The following is a 23,795-nucleotide window of genomic DNA, read 5'->3' as shown; positions in this document are numbered from 1 at the left end:
CAATGGTGAAAGATTAATTCAAATATGCGAAAACCATCAGCTAAAAATATCAAATGGGTTTTTTAAACACAAGGAGATACACAAATATACATGGATTCAGGTAACCAGAAATTTAAAATCGATCATAGATTACGTGATTACAAAACAAAATACAACATTACAAGTAATGGATTCAAGAGTATATAGAGGAGTATCATGTGATTCGGATCACTTTATGGTAAAGTCCGAAATAGTTTTTCCGTTTAGATCCAAGAAAACAAAAGAACCACCTGAAGCCACAGAAATTTTTAACACAACAAATTACAACCTGGACAGCTTACAACATGAAAGTAAGAGAACACTATATCAACGAAGACTAAATGAAAAATTAGAAGATATAATCCAAAATGTATCCGTGGAAGAAGTGTACAAAAATTTAATAGACAGTATGCAAACAGCCGCAAAAGAAGCGCTTGGATTAAAATCCGAACGCCACAGTAAAAAGCTATGGTGGACCGAAGACATACAAAACCTAATAATGGAGAAAAAGAAAGCGTACGCACGGTGGCTAAGTACTAAACATCAAGTAGACAAAGACAAATATTTGGACCTACGAAGAACAACAAGTAGAGCAGTAACAGCAGCAAAAAAAGAAATGTGGGATAGGAAATGCCAAGAGATCAACACTTACATAGGCGGAAGGAAGTGTTCAGAGACATGGAAATTTTTAAACAAAATAAAGAACACAGAAAGAAATACTACTTCTATTCAGTTAATATCAACAAAAAAATGGAAAGAATACTACGAGAGTTTGCTAACAGAAAGTAGAGCCGAATATACCACACAATCACCAACAGAAGTATTCGTTGAAGGCGAAGAGGTAGTAGTGGGAGTTGATATGGTGAAGGAAGCTGTAAATGAACTAAAAAATGGTAGAGCTCCAGGGCCAGAAAATATTCCTGCCGAATTAATAAAATGTGGCACAGATAAACTCTTTCAAGCACTTACTTGGTGTATGAACAAATATATAAACGGTGTCACACCACCCAGTTTATGGAAAGTAGCTTATATTTCTTCCATTCATAAAAAAGGAAATAAGTTGGATTGCTCAAATTACAGAGGAATATCGGTAACTAGTACACTAAGCCGGATGTACGGGCGCATTCTTAGAAATCTCATTAAGATGGAGTATAGGGAACAAGAAGAAGAACAGGCTGGTTTCCGCGCTGGAACGACTTGCACAGATAATGTCTTCTGCCTAAAACAATTAATTGAAAAAATCAGCAACCAATCAAGAGACCCATCTCATGTTTGTTGACCTGCGTAAAGCATATGACAGCGTTCCTGTGACTAAATTGTGGAAATCACTACAAGAAACTAACATCAGCTACACTCTAGTCAAAGCCTTAAAAAATCTATATGAAAATTCTACATCACAAGTAAAAATTGGCAACACACTATCTAAAAAGTTCATAGTTAACAAGGGTCTGCGCCAGGGCTGTTGTATTTCACCAACTTTGTTCAAGATATATGTTGCAAAAGCAATAAACCAGTGGAAACGTAAATGCCACGGTATGGGTATAGACCTCGGAAAGGTTTGTTTATATACCTTACAATTTGCTGATGACCAAGTCATCATAGCTAATAATAAAGACGACCTACAGTATATGGCAAGAAAACTCAAGGAGGAATATGAACAGTGGGGCTTGGATATTAATGTGGAAAAAATTAAATACCTACCCATAGGAGCTGAGTTATCCAATATCGAACTAGAGGATAATGAAGAAATCACATCCTGTAGTGAATACACGTACCTGGGAGTAATCTTCGATAGAACGGGAAAAGACGATGAGGAAATAAAGAAAAGGGTAACACAAGCTAGAAGAACAATTGGCTGCCTAAATGGAATACTTTGGAGCTCCGAAATAGGAATACAGCGAAAATACAATATCTATGAAACACTTATTAAAAGCAGCCTACTTTACGGAGCAGAAACTTAAAGAATAACCGAGAAAAACAGGAAAAGAGTTCGAAATGAGGAAGTAAGACGACGAATTGGAATAGATGGTTACTTAACAACAGACATTGAGAGGAAACAGTTGATTTGGTATGGTCATGTTCAAAGAATGGAAGACACAAGATTGCCCAAAAAGATCATGCAGTTGGTACCACCAAACCGCAAAAAACGAGGAAGACCCAAACAGACATGGAAAGAAGGGGTAACCAAAGCAATGAGTACAAGGGATCTTAGAGATGGCCAATGGGATGATAGAAGGACGTGGAAGTTAGGCATCGGACAACGTCGAAAGACGTTCTAAAGCCGATATATACATATACATACATAGCTATGATGGCAACCAACGTTCTGAAAGGACATGAAGAGGAAGAAGTTGTCTGCTGAACGATACTGACATAAAGAGAAGAGTGGAACAAGCCAGAAGTGCTTCTTTGAGGCTTCGTAAATTTCTGACTGATCGCAAGTTGGATTTCAACCTCCGATACAAGATGCTAAAGTGTTACGTTTGGTCTGTTCTCTTGTACGGAATGGAAGCATGGACGTTAAAGACCAGCTCCATTGACAAACTTGAGTCTTTCAAAAGTGGTGTTTGCGTCGAATGCTTAGAATATCATGGTCGGGCAGAGTCAGAAATAAGGAAGTATTAAGAAGAGCGGCCTTCCAGGATAGGGAACTTCTTAAGAATAAAAGGAGTACCTTTTGTATCTAAAAGCTAAAGGAGTAATCGAAAAGCAGATAAATTATATTAAAACATATTTATTGCGAATAAATAAATAATACTTAATAAAAAACAATAGTTTTAACCTTATTCATCAATATTAATAAGAACTTTTCCGGTACATTTCTTTTCATCAATAAACTTAATAGCATCATTAACCTCTTCCAAACTAAATTTAGCGCTTATGTGGGCATTAATTAGTCCTTGGTTGGCCATTTCCAATGTATCACTTACTATTGATCTATACAAGCTAGGATTTTGATTACTTAATTCCTTAAGACTCAGAATAGTGGCAAACGAATGTGGTACAGGCGACGGAATTGTTTTGTAGAAATATGGGGCTGCATGGAAAAGCTTACCTCCTACTTTAACACTGCAACAAATTAAATATAATTAATTATAAATGAAATAGTCTTATTTTATTTATACACAAAAGGGAAAAATTCTGTGGTGGGTATTACGAAATTGGCGTAAGATACTAACAGCGATACCAGTATTATATTTAAGGTACTAGTACACTTTAGAAGACCAAAAATAAGCATTTTTTCAAGATTTTTTTTCTTAGAACCTTTCTTGTTGTTTGTTTATTTGGGTTTATATGACTGCGGACACTAAATCCATTCGCCAATTTTACTATTTTTTATTTTATTAGTAATTTTTTCGTATCTTATCCTAAAACTAATAATTATTACTCTCTAATAAACAATTCTGCTAATAAATAATTATTTTTGTATTTATTTTTTTTAATAATTTTTTATATTATATTTTTTTTTCTAAATGGTGAACCTTTCTTAAAAATGAACATAAAACTTTTTACATGTTAATATCTAACTCTTAAAGAATACAAAAAATATATCTTTTTTGATTTATGCACGTACACTAATATTGTAGAGGGCGTCAAATTCAAGTCCTCGAAAAAAAAGTACATAGTTCCGATGGCGGACAGTTAATCTCAGGATTAAGATCTCCGAAGCAAAAAATTCGTACGGCGTTTGAAAAAGGAAGGTTTCTTACGTGACAATTTACCACCTTTAGTAAAAAATTCCGCAAAAAAAGATTTTACGGAAATTTGAAAACATTTTGTGAAAAAATCGCCCGTTTTTCTTCAGTCATGGTTAAAAAATATTTATATTTTATTTTTTGGTCAAATTGTGGTAAATTGTCACGTAAGAATCCTTCCTCTTTCAAATGCAGTACGATTTTTTTGTTTCAGATTATCCCAATCCTGAGATTAACTGTCCGGCATCATTTTTCGAGGCCTCGACTTTTGCGCCCTCTACAATATTAGCGTACGTGCATAAATGAAAAACGACATATTTTTTGTACTCTATAAGAGTTAGATATTAATAAGTAAAAAGTTTTATGTTCATTTTTAATAGGTTCTGAGAAAAAAATTCTTGAAAAAAATGATTATTTTTGGTCTTCTAAAGTGTACTAGTACCTTAAACGTATTAGACAGAAATCACAATAATAGCTCCTCGTAACCAATGACGTACTCCTAACTTCCGGATCCAAATTCGAAGATATTCCACGGTTCTTTGACATTTACAACGGCTGACTACTCCGACTACCCAGTGAACCTTAAGCCCGCGATTACGTCACGAGAGTACAGTAATTTGAATCGTAATGTGATTAATCGGTATTTTTATGTCATTGACGTATGGAAAATAGTAAAGCTAGTTGTGAAATAAAGACGTATAGTGGATTATAATACCTACATAATTATGGCAAACCGTTGATATTTGGGTAATTTTTTTTTCTTAAAATTAATCAGGACCAGTTGTTCGCGTTTTTCCAAAGGTTAATGCAAGATTTACGGAAATCTACGACTTCAATCTACATTCTACACTAAAAATTTGTGGCTTGTACTGAATTTTCAGCAATACTGGATTAACTATTAAATACTTACCGTCCTTAGAGTTCAGCTAGGATTATGTGAATTAGAATTACTTGTATAATTTATGGTAAGATTTTAAATAATAGGTAATAAATTTCACCACACTACAGCGTGTACCTGGCATTCTAAAATCTCGTCAACATTATTACGTTAATACATAATGAAATTTTAACGTTTTAACATACATTAAATATATATTCTTATTTAAGCTCCTACAAAAGGTACGATGTATAACTATAATAAATAACTTTTGATGGATAATTCAAAATAAGTTTTTACGGGAAGCAATATCAAAATTTCAAATACAGAAATATAAAGTAAACTAGGATATATAAGATAAAGGTATGTATACACCGGTATTTAGGCGTCAACGCCATTCAGGTAGGGATCTATGAGGAAGTGTCACCGAGCCGCAAGCCCTTATCCCTTGCCCTCATAGGCCGATCAGACGCCCGCATATTCCAGTCTAAGCGTCAGATTCATATTAGAATTTTATACTGACGCGTTAGCCTTTTTTGTTTTCCGTTGACCTGGCTGGCATTCTGACGCATTCATCAAGGCAAAGTGAAGTGCGGTCTGCCGCTAGTCCCACTGAGCTGTCCGATCGACTATATTTATGTAAGATACTATATAAGATAAATAAAAACGCAAATAATACACATACATACACAATAATACACATTCAAAGATCGAAGATCATTACAGCAGCAAATTTAAAAATAGCCTTGTGTACTCAGTCGGAGTAGGTAACCGTAGTAAATGTCTAAGAACCTTGCATGTATCCGACATTAATTTTAACATTGTCATGGAAACAATTGCACAGTAAAATGTTGGAGCAATTGAGTCTTAAGATATTACAAAATTTGTCAACATTAATAACATGTATCTAGGAATTGGGGTGACGTAAAATATTAATGTTTTAGATGATGAATTGAAACAGGATTTCTATGATGAAAGCGTTTCTTGATAACAACTTGTATGGAAGTAAAAAATAAATGATTTTGCAGATCCAGTCATACACCTCCTAAATAAAAGTAGTTTTAACAGTTGCCAAATGCTTTTACCAGTAATGTCAAAATTGACCCGAATTTGTAATCCTCAATACCTAGAAACCATGCAAAAGATCGATGACGAATGAAAGAAACTGGAACAATACAAATTCCAATAGAATTCGAAAATCTGGATGAATTCTATTTTGAAGTGGGTCAAATAAAACATTTTAATAGTAATCTATTTACATACTAACAACAGTATAAGATTTTCTGACTTCGATTAGCTGACAACGCTGCCCTTCCAAAAACAAGCCTACGAAAGGCATTGGTTTGGTGGGCGGGCCTTCTTATATGTCTATATTGTTTTAAATATGTTTCTCTGTTCCTCTCATTGAAAGCGCGTACTTACGTTAAATTCTTTCCCATACGGTATATTGCCCCAGCAAAGACTGTCAAATAAAACTGCGCAAAAAATGACGTATTGTGTTCATGGCCTCGAAAGTGTTCTCGTATATCCATGTTGGAACAAATTATACATATAATTTGGCCGGTGACTTACTTGGCCTCGATATTGTAGGCAGATAGCCTTGCTCTTAGTTCAAAATTCGGAGGGTGGTATTTCTATTAATCCGTTAATGTTGCTGTACTCTTGTTGCTGACTTATTCTTTTAGCATTGCCAAACAGATCCTGCTACATTCTGCTGATGCGTTTGCTATAAATTAAGTGGATATTCTATAATAATATTTTCTTCATTAAGTGCACGTTCAGAGTGGAGCGAAGAAAGAGTGCGAGCAAAGAGCAAAGAGTAAAGAGCAAAGAGCACTAGCAAAGAGCAAAGAAGTGCTAAACCAGAGAGGGAGCTGGTAGTTACGATACGAGAGTTTAGTTCTTTCCCACTAGGCAGTCATAGATAGTTATTTTCTTTTTTTTTTTTTCGAAAACTCTTCATTGAAAACGTGGTACTTTCTGACTCGCGGAAAGTGTTAGAGAATTCATCGTATTAATCAATCCCGCGGCAATCAATGTGAATTTCGCCATTTATTCAAAGAGCTACGGAGGATTCCGTCAAATTAAAAGCATATTTCAGGGTGAATATGGAGACTTTTGACTACCTACTCGAAAAAATCCAAAACAAATAATTAATAATTGGCCAAGACATGGAAGAATTTCAACAAGAACCCCATCTTACCTGCTGAATGTCTTACTGTAACTTTAAGCTTGGTATGCCATGTAATATCTAATGAATTCATTGTCATAATTAAGATATTTAATTTATCATAAGTTATCATTTATTATATAGTGTGACAAAGCTCATTTTTTCGTGAACCGCTAACTTTAAGAAAAAATCCCGAAAGAGGTCGATTTTTATTTTCAAATTATGATTTTTGGGTATATAATATATCTTACTAGTGACGTCATCAATCTAGGCGTGATGACGTAATCGATGATTTTTTAAATGAGAATAGGGGTCGTGTGCTAGCTCATTTAAAAGGTTATCCGATTCTCCTATTCTCTATCCTAGACTCCCTCTATAACGAGAACTGAAATGGCAGACTAATTACCTCGTTATACGCGGATCTCGTTATATCATACAACAATAATATTGTGCATACAGTAGACTCTCTCTATAACGAACATTCAGTATCGGTCAATAGATAAACAGAACAGGAAGAAGTTTATTATAGGTAGGCGGTGGATTTTATTACAGCACTACCCTCGAGAACCGCACAGATGTTGGGGATTTATGTATACAGGTAGTTGGGGTATTTACTTACAGCCATTACAGCGCTAAAAATAGATAAAGAATAATAAAGATACATAGTTTACGATTTCATTTTCCCTCGTTATATCCAAATATGCCTCGTTACTGAGGTGTTCAGTTCAATAGGAATTTCATGGGACATCTAGTGTACCTCGTAATAACCGTGTTCGTTATAGAGGGAGTCTACTGTATAAACATTAACATAATTATTTATATAGAGTGTCAAAAAAAAATTTTTTAATTAAATTAATTTAAGCAAAAAGAAGAATGTATGTAATTTATTTCATTCGAATTACCCATTATTTTACTACTGTCAGAAAACAAAAAAAAAAGATTTTTTGAAAAATGAACATTGCTTTTCGCTTAAATTCAAGGTTCAAGCTGCCACCCACCTGCCTCTTGGCAGTTCGAATATTTAATTAATACGAAAAGCAATGTTTATTTGAGAAATAAAGATTTTTTTCCGATTTCTGAGAACAGTAAAATGTATTTTGAATTAAATAAATTACACACATTCTTCTTTTCTTCTAATTTAATTCAATAAGAATTTTGTTGTATAATTATGTTGGTGATTATATTACTACATAGAGAATTGAATAACCTTTCAAGTGAGCTAGCACACGGCTCCTACTCCCATTAAAAAAATCATCGATTATGTCATCACGTCGAGATGGATGACGTCACTAGTATGTAAATGCCAAAGAATCATAATTTAAAAATAAAAATTGACCTGTTTCGGGATTTTTTCTTAAAGTCGTCGGTTTACGAAATAATGAATTTATTCCATTTGGTTTTGCCACACTGTAGAACTAATAATAATTGAAGGGCCACGGGAAAGAACGATCAGTCACATTTTGCTCATTCTGTGCAAATCCAGTTTGAAAGTTTTAGTTTGTATATTTTGGTACAGGAAAATTAAATTCAACATTTTTAATTATAACGTACGGGGATCGTTATTGTACAAACGAAACCATGGTTAGATTCTTTCCACGAAAAGCTAAAATATGGTGCCAATATTTAAATTTTGACCAAAAATGGACTCTGATCGTTCTTTCCCGTGGCCCTTCAATTATTAAGTTACATACTATTTATTTAATTATAAAATTGCATAAAGTTATAAATTTAAATACTCATCGTTGTCATCTGAATAGGAAATTTTTCTGATAACGTAACAGCTTTCTTTGAAACACATCAGCTATCAGGATATCGAGATTCATTTTTCGGAAAAATACCAAGAGTGCGAGCGGAGAAATCAAACTTGTTTGGTTTCGCCGCTTTGCTCTTTGCTCGCACTCTTTCTTCGCTTCACTTCGAACGTGCACTAAGTAAGATAAGAGCTGCTTCTTTTATTTATATATTTTTCATGCCTGTTTCTTTTGTGACTATTGATGCATCTTTCCATTGTACCCTGAGCTCATTGTCACAGACATGTTTGCATATCTGTGATTGCCTAAGTCTTTGTTTTTGATGTGTGTTTCATGCCCATTATTAAAAAGTGAAATTCTCTAGTATTTTGTAATTATATTCATATAGAATAAATCAAAACTTCACCGATTTAGTAATTATTCAATATTAATAACTATCGATTAAAAATCGAAAGCGGCCATCATGCAGAAGTCATCTATTATCACTGTCATATGAAATTTTTATTTTATGTTTGTATCATAGACGTATACAGGGTGTCCAGAAACTCTACCGACAAACGAAGACAGAAGATTCTTCAAATAATTCTAAGACAATTTAACCCTGTTCACTTAGTCCGAAAATGCTTCCTAAGGGAGCTAGAGCTCTTTGAAGATGGCGTCTTGTAATGAGTTTTTCTTAAATACCTCCAGAACGCTTCTATTTAGAAAAACAAAAATTGGTACGCGTATGTATCTTCCAGAGATAAATCTATTCCATCCTTTGCGAATTTTTAGTACCGATCATAGGCGTCCGTTTTGGGCAGGGCAACGGTTATTTTATCGCATAACTTTTTTGTCTTTAATTTTTAGGCATTTTTGACACTGCATTATTAAATTGTGAGGTATTCTAGTGCTAAAAGGTACTCTTGTTTTAAGTCGGTAGGACACACCGTTTTCTAGAAAAATCGATTTGAAAATTTTTCGTTCTTTAAATTTCAAAAAAAAAATTCCAAAAAAACCTTTTTAGAAAGACGAAAACTGGTACATTTATTTATATTCCAGAGATAAATCGATTTCATTAATTGCGAATTTCTAGTACCGGTTATAGGCGTCCGTTTTGGGTAGGTCAACAGTTATTTTATAGCGTAACTATTTTGTCCTTAGTTTTTAAGCATTTTTGACACTAGATTATTAAATTATGAGGTATTCGAGTACTAAAAGTTACTCTTGCTTTAAGTTAGTAAAATACATCGTTATTTTTTTGAAAATTTTTTTCAATTTTTTTCAAATTCCCAAAACGAAAAACTTTCAAATCCATTTTTCTAGAAAACGGTGTGTCCTACCGACTTAAAGCAAGAGTACCTTTTAGTACTAGAATACCTCACAATTTAATAATCCAGTGAAAAAAATGCTTAAAAGTTAAAGACAAAAAAGTTATGCGATAAAATAACCGTTGCCCTACCCAAAACGGACGCCTATGACCGGTACTAGAAATTCACAATAGATGGAATAGATTCATTTCTGGAAAGTAAATAAGCATACCAATTTTCGTTTTTCTAAATAGAAGCGTTCTGGAGTTATTTAAGAAAAACTAATTACATGACGCCATCTTCAAAGAGCTCTAGCTCCCTTAGGAAGCATTTTCGGACTAGGTGAATTGGGTTAAATTATCTTAAAATTATCTAAAAAATCTCCTGTCTTCGTTTGTCGGTAGAGTTTCTGGACACCCTGTATACAGGGTGTAACGAAAATACAGGTCATAAATTTAATCACATATTCTGGGACCAAAAATAGTTTGATTGAACCTAACTTACCTTAGTACAAATGTGTATATAAAAAAAGTTACAACCCTTTGAAGTTACAAAATGAAAATCGATTTTCTCCAATATATCGAAAACTATTAAATATTTTTTATTGAAAATGGACATATGGCATTCTTATGACAGTAGCATCTTAAGAAAAAATTATAGTGAAATTTGGACACCCTATAAAAATTTTATGAGGGTTTAGTTCCTTTAAGCCCCCCCAAACTTTTGTGTACGTTCCAATTAAATTATTATTGTAGTACCATTACTTAAACAAAATATTTTTAAAACTTTTTTGGCTCTTAGTACTTTTTCGAAAAGTCAGTTTTTATCGAGATATTTTGAATATTTGTCCAATCCACCACATACTTGTATATGGTTAAGTACGATTATGGAGACTTGGTAATAATATAAAAATTTATGTATGATTTACATTTTTAGGTATATTTTGAACCGTATTAAAAAAGAAGTCGTATCTCGATAAAAGTTGCCTTCTCGAAAAAATACAAAGAGGCAAAAAAGTTTTAAAAACATTTTGTTTAACTAATGGTATCGCAGTAATATTTTAATTGGAGCGTACACAAACATTTGGGGGGTTTAAAGGAACAAAACCCCCATACAATTTTTATGTAAACATATTAAAAAAGAAGCCGCAACTCGATAAAAACTGCTTTATCGAAAAAATACTAAGAGCCAAAAAAGTTTTAAAAATATTGAATTTAACTAATGGTACCATAATAATAATTTAATTGGAACGTACAGAAAAGTTTGGGGGGGTTTAAGGGAACAAAACCCCCATAAAATTTTTATGGGGAGCACAAATTTCACTATAATTTTTCTTTAAGATGCTTCTGCCATAAGAATGCCACATATCCATTTTCAATAAAAAATCTCTAATAGTTTTTGATATATTCGAAAAAATCGATTTTCATTTTGTAACTTCAAAGGGCTATAACTTTTTTTGTGTGCATATTTGTATAAAAGTAAGTTAGGTTCATTCGAACTATTTTTGGTCCCAGAATATGTGATTCAATTTATGACCTGTATTTTTGTTACACCCTGTATTAACATAGACTGAGCCCTACCCTCGCGCTTCCTGACGACAAGGTCTTTTGGACAAGTTTGCGGTATTTCTTTCTAGCACATTGTATCGAGAGACTATGATGACTATGATGTCCTCACTTCGCTCAACATGACGCTCTGTCTAATGTTAATAATATATATATGTCTATGATTTGTATGTTTGTACAATAAAAATATTAAACAAAATATTACTATTTGTTAATGTTTTTATGGTTGGAGATAAAATTTTGTATGCACCACGTCAGTAAATACTCTTTATCGAACTCGTCTGTTACTGGTCTCGCTGGCACTGCTCGTAATATCAGACTCGTTCGATAAAAAGTCACTTTACTGACTTGGTACATAAATAACTATTATTTTATTGAATTTACCACTTTCCGATAGATTCCATCATTTCTGTTCCTGTCGCATCATATACAATACTAGCACCTTTATTGTCTGTAATTTTCATACATTGTTTGACTAATTTATCTGAAAAATGAAGAGTCTCAAATGCACCCCTCTCTCTAACCAATTCTCCCCTTTCTTCTGTGTCTACCAGTCCTACGACCTAAAAGTAAATAATATGCAACATTAAAGCAAATATAGATTTTAAGGAATTAAAATAATTAGATTTAGTTAAAGTCAAACTTGATACAGTGAGCAAATTCTAAGATATTGAAATATAATGAACTTTATAGTCTATTTTGATTAATAGATGACAATACTTTGGGTACAATATCGACATAATCGACATATAGAGGTAGTTTTGTATTTAGATACCTACAGATTCAAACAAGATCGAAGATAGCGATACTGAAAGAATCATATATTTTGACGTAAATACTTCTTATCGCTCGGAATGGAATTTTGACGGGACTAAAATCGTATTTGGCGTCATTCAAAAATCGTGACGCGAGTGGTAACCTCGCGGTATACCGTAATACATATACACATATATACACTTATTTTAACTTTCTTAGTAAACTAAGTACAGATCCCGAATTACCTATTGTTTGACTGGTTTCAGGGTGACTCCAAGTATATTTTTTTGGCGAGTACTCAAATCTAAATCTTCTTCTTCTTCTTTAGCCCTTTTCTATCCAACTTTGGACATAGGCCTTCCCCAAATCTTTCCATTTCTGTCTATCCTTGGCTGCGCTTTTCCAGTTAGTTCCTGCAGCTTTTACAATATCGTCCTTCCATCGCATCTGAGGTCTTCCTCTTCCTCTTTTTCCTGTCCACGGTCTCCAGTTTTGTATTTCAGCATTCCATCTTTTATCTTCCTGCGGCGTGCAATGGGTGTACGTCATGTAGCTGACGGAAGAGGGTAAAGGCGAAGTTCCGGCGCCAAAGAACTGGAACACACTGGCAAGGGGATAAACCCCAACAGAAAATTACTCACCAACCCCCTTGGCAGGCGTGGTGTTTCAATTCAATGTTACAAATCTAAATATTCAAGCTTAAATAACGGGAAGGCGATGTATTTAATAAAATATACTTACTAAATACTTGTCGAAGTACTCAGGAATAAACCTATCAATTTTTTTTTATTAACACCATTGAGTACAACAATCTGCCCATTGGGCATTAAGCATTTGTTATGGTAAAAAATACAGACATGTAGAGAGTTATTCCAGTAAGTAACCTCTTTACAATTCTAAAACTAAAATTTTATCAGTCTGAATACACTTTTGATTACATTCAGTTGGTCAAGTCGGACGGCAGTTGCCGTTTTAGTCTACGCACTTCAAAGACGTCCCGCACATTTAATTGTCTGGTAAACGCATTAGGATGCACTAACACTCGTTCACAGTATTTAACACTAAAACGTTGTATGGTTTCTTTCACGGATTCTAGGGGGATGTCGTGTTGAATCACCTCGTTGGATACATAGTATGGCGCATTGACTGGCACGCAGCACCTTGTTTTGAAATCTCTGTAAGATGTTTGTATTGGAGACGCTAGCAGTGTCCCATAGCTGAATCCCATAAGTCCATATGGGCTTGAGGATGGACTTGTAGAGTAAAATTTTGTTATCCAAAGATAGTTTTGAATTGCGTCCAATGAGCCAATACATATTTCTCAATTTAAGTCCAAGCTGTTTTCGTTTGGTAAAAATATGTTTTTCCAAGTTAGACGGCGGTCCAAGTGCATGCCAAGATATTTAGCGTCCTCGGATTGAGGAATTAGACAATTATCAATATACCTATACAGGGGGGCATGTTTTCTGCGTAGCGTGAATGTTACATGTAATGATTTAGTTCCATTAGATTTGATGCGCCATACTGTCATCCATTGCTGAATTCTATGGGGCCGTCCATTAATCACGTGATGTTTTTTTTGGCATTTTTTAACCCCCCCTCCCCCTTGGTGATACGTGGTGAGGTTTAAAACTAACCGCCCCCCTACTCCTATATCACGTGTATTTTTTAGTATCTACAAAAAATATATTTTTTAAATAATTGTAAAATACACATCATCTAATTTTATTATAAAAAATTAAAGACCACAATAATAACGTTTAGAGGTAGACAGAAAGGTTGCAGTTTGTTTTTGACTGACATAAAATAATGAAAGAAATGCGAGAAACTTTTTGTACTAAATTAGTATTATATTACTAAATGTAATACATGATATGTAATTATCATGCAAATAAGTTAATGATATTATCATCCCCAGCAATTTTATTTCATATAATATTAAAATAAAGAATTCAAAATGGCACGAATTAAAAGATATGTTTTGAATTTAAGTAATATTTAAGGTACACTTCAGTCCACGAGTCTTTACCCGTGCGTTATTAATACCTGGCGAGATAAAACACATATTTTTGATAACTCAAATTGTAACCCGTCATAGGATAGGTAGCTACTTACTGTCACTTGCTATTGCGTTTAGTAAATTTCAATTTCCGACTTTTTCATCGAATTATTTCGTATGCTTTAAATGATGAAACACGGGTAAAGACTCGTGGACTCAACTGTAGGTATATACGCTATGCATATTTTATTTGTAAAGTTTTTATAACATTTATTTTATCAATGTTATAAAAAATGTAAGATTTAACAATAACATAATACTGCAAATAAAACTACATAGGTGAATTCTTAGTATTAGAACAATGTCCATAAAAATATATAGTCACATACAAATTTTAACTTATCTTTTTAGCAGAAGAATAATAAAAGAGAATATTGGAAGACCTGTTTGCTTGGTTCTTTCGGCGGTAATCTAGTAAAAGATCATTGGCCCACTTCATATAAATTCTTCCTTTGTATATTTTTGTTTCCGTTAACCCACAATTCATTAAATTCTTTTTGAGCGACACCAAGATTTTTTCCTTTCTTATACCTACTCTGTAAATAGTTGTTTATACAGATCACCTAGACATTGTGACGAAAAAAGTACGAAGTTAAAAACAGTTTAAACGCATGTATTCAGTGACAAAACAACGATATAAAACTGACAGGATTTTGAGAATTTCCAATTCATCAGATAGTAGGTAAAACACATGTAAGACTAAAGGCTCATAAATAAAAAGTCGAAAACGGCGACAGAGTCCCGGTCAGTATTCCTATTTAGTGGAAACATATGCTACATTCACAACAAAACGATTTAAAATGGGTCGCTTCTTATCATAACATTCAAGATAATTTGGGTGGAACCAATTTGCTGGGTTGTGTATATTATGAAAGAGAAATGGATTTTTTTTAATATTAGTCACAGCAATGCCGCTTTCGATTTTTGTACGCATTTGACAAAAAAGTAAATACACGTAACGGGTTGAGTATCGGGCATTTTCCGAAAAAAAAAATACACGTGATATATTACTGCACCCCCCTACCCCCTTGTGATGTTTCGTGATTTTTTATGGACCCCTTCCCCCTCTTTCGAGCATCACGTGATTAATGGACAGCCCCTATTTAGGTTTGATTGAAGATTCCTTGATGCTGTTGTTGATCTGTGTGGGATGCCAGGATAGCAGTGTCATCTGAATACGTTGCAACTGTAGTTGTACTAAATGTTGGAATGTCCACTGTGTATAAAAGATATAGAATTGGGCTGAGAACGCTGCCTTGTGGGATGCCTGAGTGAATAGGATATATCTTAGTGTGCTCGGTACCGTGCTTCACAAGGAAGTGTCTATTTTCTATGTAGGATTTTAAGAGCTGGAAGTGACGATAGGGTAGGAGCTTCTTTAATTTTATTTGTAGCCCTATATGCCATACCTTGTCCAAAGCCTGAGATATGCCAAGGAAAGCAACAGAACAGTATCTTTTGGCGTTAAAATCCTTGTTTATGTGGTTGACTAGCCTATGCCCTTGTTCTATGGTTCCGTGTTTGTCTCGGAAACCGAATTGATGTTCTGAATTATTTTATTTTCGTCTATTATCGTTTTCGACCTTTTTACGTAAATTTTTTCAAAGACTGCTAATCATAGGCAAAAGGCTTATAGGCCGGTATGAAGATGCATTTTCCGGTCTTTTACCGGGTTTAAGGATCATACGAATTTGTGCCACTTTTCATGAACTAGGGAAGTAGTTTAGACGCAGAATTGCATTAAATATAAAGGTGATTAGTTTTATGCACTTATCCGAGACTTCTTTTAGAATCTTGCCAGAAATTAGGTCAAATCCAGGGGCTTTTTTGATGTTGATTTCATCTATTATTGTTTGATTTACTTGGTTGACTGTAAATTTCGTGTGGGGCAGATCCATTTGAAACGGTGCTGTTAGGAATCTGGTTAGTTCTGTTTCTTCCTCTGTAGATACTGTAGAAGAGTATGGCGTAAATACGTTTTGAAGGTGCTTGCCAAAAAGGTCAGCTTTTTGTTTGTCGTTCCTAGCCCAGGTGTTTGCCTCATCTTAGATTGGTGGGTTATGCTGTTGGGGCCGTTTGAGTTTTTTCGTGGCTTTCCAGAGTGAATAGTCTGTAGCTTCAGTTGGTGTTAAATTTTCTAAATATTCTTGTATTCCATGGTTTTCCTCTTCATGGATTAATTCCTTTAATTCCTTTGTTGCTTTGTTAAGTTTTTTTCTTATTTTCTGCCATTCTTGACTGTTGCCAATTTTTACGTCGTTTTTCTAAAAATTTTTGTTTAATTGTGGGAGACACATTATTTCTGTTTGGAGATGGTTCGTAGCTGGGAGTCGCGTACCATGCAGCAATTTGTATGCTTTTTGTTAGGTTATCTACAGCTGATTCTAGTTGGAGTTCATTTTTCAAAGGACAGATTTAGTGAGATCAGGCTGTCTAGTTTTTCTCTAAATTGGGACCAGTTAGTCTTGGTGTTATGCAAAGTTGGTTGATGTACTTTGTTTAAGATTTTTTCGAAGATTGTTATTATAAACGGTGAGTGGTCTGATGATAAATCAAAGCATGATTCAGCTTTACATTTTTTGGTATCTAAGGTGTTGTTAGTCTAGAACCCCACATCGGATGTTTTGAATTATAATCTCCACCTGCAATGAATTTGTTCCCTAGTGTTGAAATATTCTAGGAAATGTTCTTTGTAAAATGTAAAATTAAAAAACAGCTTGTTTCAATTCGGTTCGAAGGTGATGCACCATCCCCATGGATTGTGATGTACCGCCCCTCATTTCTGCTTATATATAGTTCTGCTAAAATAGGCAGCTTGGTTTCGTTTCAATTCAAAGGTGTTCATGTAGCCCCACTGAAGACGTCTGGAGAGACAGAAACGTACTTATGGGGATGGTGCATCACCTCTGAACCGAATTGAAACACAAGCTGTTTTTTAACAATTTAACCCTTTCGATACTGTTGCCGTTCAAGTTCGATTTTCATTTGCAGCTTTGATGAGCGAGCACTCAAAACTATTGATTTATTTTAAAAACTACACATAATAGTTATTTATGATATAAGTGTTATGCCCGGTTGCACCAACAGATCTTAAGCTTAAGTCGAGAATATCATAAGAATTAATATAATATAATTATAATATATTACAGTAAGAATACCATAATATAATAACAGATATAATTGATAATAAGGTAAGAATCTAAAATTTAGGTGCAACGTTAGTGATACTCAAGGAGGCCCTATCTATAAGTAGAGCTTAGCTAAGCTGGAGCTTAAGATCTGTTGGTGCAACCAGGCATTAAACGTACAATTTTAAGGCAGGCATGTGAAAGTTTGCAGAATAAGCGAAGCGAATTCTGCAATTCACATGAGTGCCTTAAAATGTACTTTTTAACACGTATATCATACAATATTTTTTCTACAAACGTCTTATATATCATTATTCATTCCCAATTACAGGACAATATCTACAAAAAAATTTTACTTGAACTTGACTGACATTCCATTTTTATATTTTTCTTGACATTACATCAAAACTGCCTATACTGTCAATACGTAAATCATAACAACTATAGAATAACATCTTACTTTTATTGTTGTATATTCTAACAAATTTTAATAGTTTTTTTCTACAAACGTGTTAAAAATGCAATAATACAGTTTAACTTAAATTTTAAAAACCTTTTAAACCACCTTTTTCAAATTGCGCAAGTTGTACTATTAATATTAATGTTAATAAATGAAATATAAATATTTTGACGTTTCACAATTTGACAATTCACTTTTAACTGCAGTGCCTTAAAAATTTTAAAGCACTAGTGCTTTAAAGTAGCATTTTTAACGCTCCTATGGAGTGCTAAAAATTGCATTTTTAATACGGTTGTAGAAAAAAGATTTTGTTTAGAATTTGTCCGTCTATCGATTTATGGGATTATTTTTAATAAAATAATTTTCACCCGAAGGGGTGGCATCAACCCTCAGGGCAAGAGCTCAAGTTGGCACCAAGTCATTTTTGTTTACTTACACTACATTATATTAATAAACTGTTAATTTGATCCATTTAATAAACTTAAGCAATCAGAAATATAAAATTTTAAAATTTTACCTGTGCTTTATATACATTTGCTGCAATATCCACTGCTGCCAATCCCATTCCTGCAGGACCTGCAGATATGATTACCTTTTCTTTTTCTTTTATGCTAGTCAATTTTGAAAATGCATACAAAGCTGTAGAATGACCATAGGCTATAACAGCGGCATCTTTCCTCTCCACATCGCCTGGTATCCTCCAAACATCATTTATATCCAACTAAAAAAATAAATATTGTGGTGTACTAACTTCACGTTTAATGGTATGGTGTTTCTCAGAGCCTTCTTTCAGTGCGTCACCGTTTTTCGATTTCTTTCTAATGCATTTAGATATGACGGAAAAAGCGGTAGTTCCGTGATTAAACACAAAAATATTGCAGCGTTACATACATACAGTATATTCCTAACCTACGTTTGATTCGTTGATATTTACAATGCGCGATTTCTTTATCCAATCAAATACGCGTATTACAAACATTTGACGTAAAACTTCGTCGCTGTTGACCATCTTTTCGAAGTGTCAATGAGTCAAGTGATGATTGACGTTCAGGTCAGTACTCAGTATTTGTGCAGTATTATTTCACAGCGTTGTGCATTATTTTGTGTTTTGGTTTAGAGTTTAGTGCCAAGATGCCAAGATATACGGAAAAGGAACAAATAACGTATGGTCCTAAAGTTTTGGGAAAAATTTCAAAAGCATATAACTCTGACCACAATAATCTTATATTTTTATTAAATTATTCAACAATTTAACTTAACTATCCTTATTATAAATGAAAATTCAAATGACAGAAAAGGGACCATTATTTTCGATTTGCCTAATAATTCCCCTGACACGTTGCATCATCCTTTGGACGACCTCGGCGTCAATTTCTCTAATTTTTGTATATATGCGCGTCTTAACTGTTCCTGATTTTGTGCTTCCCATCCATTATTATAGACTTTCCGACTTAATATGGCCCAGAACTCTTCAATTGGACGAGCCTGAGGTAGGTTGGGGGGATTGTCTGCTTTCGGTACAAAGGTAATGTTAGTTTCGTACCAGTCCCTTGTGATCCTCGCGTAATGACATGAAGCAAGATCTGGTCAAAAGACTATTTGATCATTTGCATGATGTGTGTTCACAAACTGAAGCAATTTAGAGAGACATCTTTGAATATAAATATTTGCATTTAAGGCTTCGCCTCGAACAACACCAATGTAGGACTGTGAGATAAAGCCAGCCTCAGAAATTACACACCATACCAAAATTTTTTTCCTCAAATTTTTTCTTACTTTTGAATTTTATTTCATCAGGTACATTTTCGTAATCGTTCGTGTAAAACCCATCGTTACCCTTCATCTCAGAGTTGGACAAAGTAAAATATTTTTCATCGTCCATCACGATCAACTTGTTGACGAAATGCACTCGCCTTAACGCGCGGCAACATCTCGGAATTCTCTCTAATTGATCCTCTGTGTATTTTGGAGCTTTCCTTCTTTTCCGGTAGATAATATTATTACTCGATAGGGTCCTGTATACTGTAGTCTTTCCAACATGAAATTTTCTGGCCAGTTTTCGCTGTGAGACCCCAATTTTGTTCTTAGCTGCTTCAATCAGTCTTGCCTCTCTTATATGGTTCAAAATCCGCGGTCGGCCACTTTTACGCAAGTTAACACATGGTATCCCTTCTTCACATTCTATGATTGCGCGATAAATTGTCGATTTGCTTATGTTTTGATCTCGATAAATATTAACAATATCTCGTTTCGACATTCGCCCAACCATATTATAAACACCTCGACGAATATCAATTTTATAAGACATTTTGCAGAGCACAAACCAAAATATTCTGCTTTGTTTATTAAATGTCAATAACTGATGACATTTCAATTCCATGGCCTTCTTTGTTAAATGCATTTTGCTTCTCAATCAGACCAGGTGAAATTTTTCCCAAAACTTTAGGACGATACGTTATTGATACTAACACCATAGTCCATAGTATTTGCTGAAACTACTTAAACATTTTCAATTAGAAAAGGAAAAAATTTTTGTGTTACTTATACTATGGCCAAAAAGCAGTAGTGAGAATAGACGACATAACATCAAAGGAAATAGAAATATAAACATTATTTAATATATACATATTCGGAAGACATCTTAAGTAAGGCAATGGATGAACAAAACATAGGCATAAGAATTAATGGCATGATCATAAATAACCTGAAATACGCCGATGATCCAGTTCTTTTAGCCGAATCACATGAAGACCTACAGATACTGCTTAATAAAGTGACCGCAGTAAGTGAAGAACATGGACTATCACTAAACATAAGCAAGACGAAATACATATATGCGAGTAACAAAGGGAACATCCATAAATTACGTCGTAAAAATTTCGGACTTTTTAATACCCTCCCCTTTCCGTCGTAAAGCGTCGTTTACAGTTGACCCCCTCATACCGACGTCGCAGTTGCAACTCATGACCCCCTTTTGTGATTTTTTTAAACTCCATGATATTTCTGGATTTTTTAAAAGTTACCTGTCAAAGTTTATTTACTTACGTAGCTCATTAATATCCGCGTACTTTTTTCTCTCAATTCAGTGTACAACTAATTAGCTTTATTGGGACAAAAGACAATACTTTTATCGGAGTTCCGATATGCTTTCTTAACTGCATCATATAAATCTTGATACTTATTTTGTTTTGATTTCAATACCATCAATTTCTTTTATTAAGTATAAATACAATGTACTAACTAAATAAAATATAATATTTTTTATTTCTACTCATTCTTGTAGAATTGTTTCACACAGAGTAATCAGTAAATAAATGAACAGTTTAATATATATTGCTTCCACACGTTGTTCTGTATAGAAGCGTTTGTTTAAATACATAGAACAATATTTTATTGTTTGTTATTCTGTACAAAACTGCTAGCAATATTATTAAGGCTGTGAGTGATAAAAACGAAATGAAAAGTATGCGATAAAAGTAATATACCTACTAATTCTTTTTAATTCTAAAATAGGGTAATTTATTATATCGTGAACATCAAACGACGTTCGATGTGCACTCAAGGGCCCCTCCCCACTGTCGTATACCGTCGTAATAAGCAAAGACCCCCCTCCCCCTTTTCAACGACGTAATTTATGGATGTTCCCCAAAGGCAACTCAGAACATTCCTAGACAGAAATACCTAGTAACAACGACCATTAAAACAATGACAGCTCTCAAGAAATACGAATCAGAATCGAACATGCCAGACGCACATTTACAAGAATGAAGAGGCTTCTCTGCTGTAGAGACTTAAACCTTAAGGGCCCATTTAACGACAATTTTAACATTATGTCGCATAGCTCTGTAACCAAAGCACTTAGAGACCTAATTTTTGTGTTATTTTTAAATTAGATGTATTTTCTAGTGCCGCGTAGATTTTTGTAAAATTAAAGTGAAAGAAACATTTATTTTAAAATTTTTTAAAATACTCTTACAAAAAAACCCAAAAAAGTTTAGATTTTATTTTTCATTTTACTTGATTTTGTATATTTTTCAACAAAACTTTACGCGACACTTGATATTGTCTATTTACAAATACTGTAAAAATTTGAACCTTCTATCTTCTAAGGATCCAGAGATATTTGACATCAAAAATTAAAAAATTAGTATTCGGGAACGCTATAAAGCTACCGGTACACAGTAAGTTGAGTGCAGCCGTTCAAAAAACAAATAATTTTGTAACCATGGATATTTTATACTATAATGTGTTATATATCGTTGAAAAGAGAAGATTTCAGAGAATAATTTTCAATCATAACCCAAAAAAACTTAAAAAATTCAATTTTCGGACTTTGCGTGCCCTTAAGTTAAAAATAACAAATGCTGAGGTGCTATGTGCTATCCGTATTATACTACGGGATGGAAGATAGGTAGATAGAATAACCAAAGTAGAGGTAATGAGACGTATCCATAAAAAAGAGAAGTACTAACAATTAAGAGAAGAAAACTGAGATATATGGGACGTGTGATGAGAATAGATAAAGATCCAATACTGTTGGTTTACTAGCAGGTATTGAACGAAAACAATTAATCAAATCAAAACAAACAATAAACTATTACAATACCTACTAGTTTACTAGGCCTTCGTAGCTTCTATTGGTAGAGATGAATGGAAATTCTCATAGGTGCAATAAACATAATAATAATACACACATGTTCAAATCAATTGGTGGTCAAATAGCTCAAAAAACGAAACAAAGGAAACAATGGATAAATAATATAGGTAATTAAAACCACTTACTTGTCGAATGCGAAACACTAGCGAACGAACGAACATCGATGTGTGCACACAGGTTTCTCGTCTCAATGTGTCTCATCGGGGGAAGAATTCTTTGGACCTCAAGTGGTTGAAACGTCCCTTTCTTCGTCATATGTGGATTTCGAAAATATGCGAGCGAGACACAACACGTGCGTCGACAAGGGTAAAAAAGGGACATGATTTCGAACTATTTACACAACAAATCAATTGTATGGAATTTCCAACATTCTCCCCCCTTTAAAGGCCATAAGGCATTTAACAATAACTAATACTATATATCACTACTTGGGCAACAAGCAATGACAAAAAACAAATCCAATAAACAAAAAAAATACTAAAATACTTAAACAAAAAATATTAAAAACTTAAGCTCAAATCAAAACCAAAATTAAAATGGTGGTTTTGTCGCAGTCGTACTAACAAATCCGAACAAAAAAACTAAATCTAAAGTAACGAAACGTAAATCTAAAGTAAATCTAAAGCAACGAAAAGTTGACATCTAATCCTCTATCGGCAGGGGACAGAGTCGGACAAGAGGCCGTTTCAAAGTTCCGGTAGTCGTACGCACGGTGGCTACCCGAGCTACCCCGTCTTTGCCCGCATGCAATTCAACAAGACGCGCGAGAGGCCATTTACACGGAGCCAAATTATCCTCCTTCAAAACAACCAAACTACCGATTTTAGGTACAAAGCCAGAATCTAACCATTTGGACCTTTGTTGTAAGGTATGTAAATACTCCTTACGCCATCGAGCCAAAAAATCCCTATGGATGCGTTGTAACAACTGCCATCGGGACAAAAGATTGAGAGATACCTCCGAAAAATCAGGCACAGGCAATGATGTTAAAGGTTCGAGAGTCAGGAAATGCCCTGGGGTCAAAGCGTTGAGATCTTCAACATCATTGGTCAATGGGGTGAGAGGACGCGAATTCAAAATGGACTCAATCAACGTCAAAACGGTGTAAAACTCTTCATATGTCAAAATTTGAGCCCCGACTATCCGAGCAATATGTTTTTTTACAGAACGAATGCCGCGATCATAAATACCACCAAAATGTGGAGCCGCAGGAGGAGCAAAAGAAAATTTAATATTTTCTTTATCAAGAGCACCCTCCATAAAGCTACGCAATTGTCGATACGCGCCATGAAAGTTGGTACCGTTATCACAAAATACTTGCGATACTCGACCTCTCCGAGCAATAAAACGCTGTAAAGCGGCTAAAAAGG

At 34.2% G+C, this 23,795-nt stretch overlaps 1 protein-coding gene across 1 annotated transcript in view; it reads right to left on the bottom strand.

Annotated features, from left to right (window-relative positions):
* Nucleotides 1-2,736: 2,736 nt before the first annotated feature.
* The window catches only part of LOC114329370 (quinone oxidoreductase-like protein 2 homolog), a 39,299-nt gene continuing 18,240 nt past the window's right edge, over nt 2,737-23,795 (bottom strand). The window contains exons 2-4 of the mRNA XM_050642965.1: nt 18,286-18,489; nt 11,750-11,928; nt 2,737-3,087 (exon numbers count right to left, since the gene is read on the bottom strand). Coding sequence (XP_050498922.1) covers nt 2,802-3,087; nt 11,750-11,928; nt 18,286-18,489 — 669 coding nt within the window. The 3' untranslated portion in view covers nt 2,737-2,801. The remainder of the gene's footprint in view (nt 3,088-11,749; nt 11,929-18,285; nt 18,490-23,795) is intronic.

The sequence above is a fragment of the Diabrotica virgifera genome, chromosome 2, assembly GCF_917563875.1.
Source record: "Diabrotica virgifera virgifera chromosome 2, PGI_DIABVI_V3a".
NCBI lineage: Eukaryota > Metazoa > Arthropoda > Insecta > Coleoptera > Chrysomelidae > Diabrotica > Diabrotica virgifera.
This window is presented reverse-complemented; position numbering and strand designations above follow the sequence as displayed.